The sequence below is a fragment of the Sorex araneus genome, chromosome 6 (genome assembly GCF_027595985.1).
Source record: "Sorex araneus isolate mSorAra2 chromosome 6, mSorAra2.pri, whole genome shotgun sequence".
NCBI classification, from domain to species: domain Eukaryota; kingdom Metazoa; phylum Chordata; class Mammalia; order Eulipotyphla; family Soricidae; genus Sorex; species Sorex araneus.
Window position 1 is genome coordinate 153,827,337 of NC_073307.1, and position 4,557 is coordinate 153,831,893.

The 4,557-nt window shown below is 37.9% G+C and overlaps 1 protein-coding gene across 1 annotated transcript; it reads right to left on the reverse strand.

Moving 5' to 3' along the window:
* Positions 1–2,666: 2,666 nt before the first annotated feature.
* On the reverse strand, positions 2,667–3,611 carry LOC101550542 (olfactory receptor 5G3-like). Its single transcript, XM_004620388.2, has one exon. It carries the CDS (start codon positions 3,609–3,611, stop codon positions 2,667–2,669), a length of 945 nt encoding a protein of 314 aa, XP_004620445.2.
* Positions 3,612–4,557: the final 946 nt, after the last annotated feature.

Below are 4,557 nucleotides of genomic sequence, written 5' to 3' on the forward strand. Positions count from 1 at the left end.
GAATGTGTGAATGGTGCAACATGAACTGATTGGCAAGAACTATTGAAGGAAGGAAGGAAGGAAGGAAGGAAGGAAGGAAGGAAGGAAGGAAGGAAGGAAGGAAGGAAGGAAGGAAGGAAGGAAGGAAGGAAGGAAGGAAGGAAGGAAGGAAGGAAGGAAGGAAGGAAGGAAGGAAGGAAGGAAGGAAGGAAGGACAGAGTTTTAATTTACAAATCCATTCCTGTAGGGGCTTTAACACTGTAAGGTTTTAACAAGGACCTTAGGAAATGATGTTAAACCTCTAGTCAATGAATAAATGAAAAAAGCAGTGATTCAGATGACCAAAGCACTCCTATAGGTATGTAATGACTATAGGAATATGTGGTCAGAGAGACACCAGTGCCACTAATCTGATTAGTTCTCCCTTAGGCAAAATACTATCCTACAACAGTGATGTAGGATTACAGAGCTAGCTGATAAGCATGGGCAAACAGGACCCTCCCAGAGAACTGAAGCTATAGACTGTGATATACTACCAGAAGTCAGGAATGTGTGATGTAAGTGAAAGACTATGAATTTAATTGCTAGTTGCCTTAAATATGACAATAATCTTTATCAATTTTCTGCCATCAGTCAATAAAAAAGAATTAACTGTCACACTTTTAGTGGCTAAAAGATTTGATACCTGATCAGGTGATTCTTTCTTCATAGCTATCCTTCCCATCATTTTTGCATGGTGCAACTTTCCCACTTAAGACCATTACAAACATTTTAAAGGTCAAATTTATCCTATATGTGAATTTCTCAAGGACTCATTTCCTAGTACTGGATCTAGCTATACCTTCTTACTACATTGATACTTTTAGGACATGCTATGAATATATTTTTTCAGTAAAGAGTATGTCCTCTTACTCTGTGCACTTCTGTATTTTTGCTTCTTCCTTGTACAATCACTGATACAAACCCCAGTGCTCTTCAGCATCTTCTTTATGAGGGAAAGTGAAGTCAAGTCGGGCCATACTTGATTGTGCTTCAGACTTACTGCATGCTTTGTGTTTAGAGGCTATTCCTGGCAGTGTTTGAGCGTCACATGGTGCTAGGTATCAAACAATGGTTAAACCAATGCAAGGAAAATGCCTAACCCCAGATCTCAGCTTGCTATTTCTTTGTGGTATATGATAAGTAATAACCATGTAGAATATTAAATTGATTGGGACCAGAGTTTTCAGGGAAGAAGAGCATGGCATAAAAAATAGTAAAACATGGTATAACAACTAGAGCATAGTAGTTATAATGATTGTCTAATTCAATCATTAAATGGGTGCCCACAGGTAGAGGAAGACTTTTATCATCTATCTTAGGAAGATAGTAATGTGATTCCAAGTCCTTTCTAGACTCTCACATATGGTTGACACTTTGGACACAGTGGAGCTTAAAATAATTTCACTGTGATTTCAGAATTGTGTCATGTCCAAGGTCGCATTTTTTTTTAAACTTGGAGACAGTTTTGTTCGCGAATATAACTTGAGGGCCTTGAACATTGCCTGATACATCAAGGGTAATTAGGAAGTACTTTTGGCTTGAATAAATGAATATAAATGTGACATATAGAATCAAAACAGAACCTGCCATTTTCCTCTTAAGCACTTTTGCAAATCACCTTTCACTTCTATCCCAGTCATTACTGTGACAAAAAGAGAGGAAAATGGGATTTTTTTTTCTGGGTTAATATTATGAGATTACCAGACTTTACATTAGTGTGTTAGGATGTATAACACCTAAATGTTCAATGAGACCCATAAATAGTCTATTTTCAAACCTTTAAACTCCGATTTATATATTATTCACTCTTGATTTCTTAAATTCTAGATTTCAGTGTTTGGTCACTTCTCCAGAGAAAAAAGTGTAATGTTCTCATGATATTAAAATTGTTCCTTTTACTTTGTCACACAATGCTTGAAAATGTAGCATTATGCACAGGCATAAAGAGTACTATGGTCTAAATTTTCAAACAAAGTATTGTCCACTTTAAATGGAAATTAAAAAATTGTTTTGCAGAAATGGTGCTGTCCATATATATTGTTAGAAAATAATTAGAGGGAAAGGCGAATAGGAAAACCCACCATCTTAAACTCTCATTGTTTCATAGCATTGAAAGACATTGATTGGAATTTTAATTTTATTTTATTATCTAATGATGTTAAACACTTTTTCAACACAAATTGGCAAGTTGCATTCCCATCTCTGAGAAATACCTGTTCTTTTGTTTGCCCATTTATCTAGTTTTCTTTCTGATTATCACTCAGACTACTATCTATCTGTATGCTAGGTATTATCATTTCCTTGTTTGGCACATATACACAAATATTTTCCTTGGATATATTATTCTCCTCTTAACATTTTTATGGCACTTTGAACTTCTGGCGGAAGTGTTATTTCCATCCTGACAATTATACAAATATTCACTTAAACTCTTTACACGTATGTTCTCCACCCATCTCTATTTAATTTGAAGCCCATATTATATCACAGAAAATAAGACTGAGAAAAATACTGAAGAGCTAATCCATTTCCCAAACCATCTATGAGTGACAGAAGCAAGACTCGCCTGCATCTTCTGCTCTAGTGCTCTCCTTACGATGCATCTTACACCAACAAATCCAATACGGCACAATTCAAGTTCTGCTTCATCTACCTACTAGAGAACTTTTCCTTTCAAACATCTTCCTGAATGTGTCTTTCACTTCCTTGTTCCTCAAACTGTAAATGAGGGGGTTCAACATGGGGATCACCACGGTATAAAACAGAGAAATCACTTTATTGATATCCACAGAGGAAGTTGAACCAGGACGTACATAGATAAAGAAAAGAGTTCCATAGAGTATGGAGACAACTGCCAGGTGAGACGAACACGTGGAGAAAGCTTTGCGTCTCCCATCGGCTGTCTGTATCCTCAGGATGGCCATTAGAATGCAAATATAGGACAACGTGATAATCAGGCCACTAAGTACACCTATAGATCCAGCCAAGACGAAGAGCACCAACTTATTGACCCAGGTATCTGCACATGCTAGGGAAAGCAATGGTGAAATATCACAGAAAAAGTGATTGATAATATTTGGACCACAAAAGGGCAAGCCAAAAGCTAGAACTGTGTGAGTTGTGGTACTTATAAAAGCCATGATATAGGGTCCTACCACTAGCTGCACACAGACCCTCTGAGACATCATGAGCGAATACAGCAAGGGCTTGCAGATGGCCATATACCGATCATAGGCCATGGAAGCCAAAAGGAAACACTCAGTTGCCACAAAGAGACCAAAGAACCACAACTGTGCTGCACATCCCATGAAAGAAATGCTCTTTTTCTCCTCAAAGACATCACACAGCATCTTGGGGGCAATGGAAGAAGACATACAGATATCTACAAAAGACAAGTGGCTAAGAAAAAAGTACATAGGAGTGTGGAGTCTGGGATTGGTCCATATGAGGGTGATCATCCCCAAATTACCCCAGAGGGTGACAAGATAGATAAAGAGAAACATGAGAAAGAGGACAATTTGCTGCTGGAGCTGATCTGTGAGACCCAAAAAGAGAAATTCGGTCACCGCTGTCAGATTCTTATCTTCCATAGATCTGTGGTAATCTCCTGCAACAAAGAAAAGAATTATCTTTAGAAGTCCGTCACTAACAAGTCCAAGAATATTAAAGCCACTTGCCTATATTTTAAAGACATCAGTAATATAATTACAGACATAGTAGTTAATTATTTCTCTCAATTTAATCTTGGCAACTTTGCAAAGATGCTGTGTAAATGTTAACTATTTACTTTGATCTCTTTGGATCCAATCTTTTCTCCCATCAAAGAAGGTGTCCAATCATATTAACTGAAACTGTATTTGAAATTGCAATTTTAAATAAGGGGGCTAGAGTGATAGTTCGAGAGAGAGAGGAGCAATAGCACAATGGGTAGGGTGTTTGCCTTACACGTGGACAACCCGGGTTCGATTCCTCCGCCCCTCTCAGAGAGCCTGGCAAGCTACCGACAGTATCCTGCTCCCACAGCAGAGCCAGGCAAGCTACCCGTGGCATATTCGATATGCCAAAAACAGTAACAACAAGTCTCACAATAGAGACATTACTGGTGCCTGCTCGAGCAAATCAATGAACAACAGGATAACAGTGACAATGACAGAGTAGGTAGGGGGTTCAGTAGGTAGGGGGTTGCCAACCTAGGTTAAGATACAGCATCCCATATGGTCCCCAGAGTACACTAGGAGTGATCCCTGAGTGGAGAGCCAGGGGTAAATCCTAAACATCACTGGTTGTGGCCCCCAAAAAATAATAAAATAAAATAAGCAATACTTACTCTCCATCTTCCAATCTACTGTATGATAAGGTAACTAGAATAACTTAAGAATGTTACTAGAAATATTGTAAAATCCAATAAGACTCAGATCTTAACATTAGAGCAAAGACAGATTAAGCAGGAAATTCCTATTCTAACTGAATGATCAGTCATAGTACCATTCTAATAATATTAAAACCAAATTAATTTATGTGTGTTTATAAGTCTGT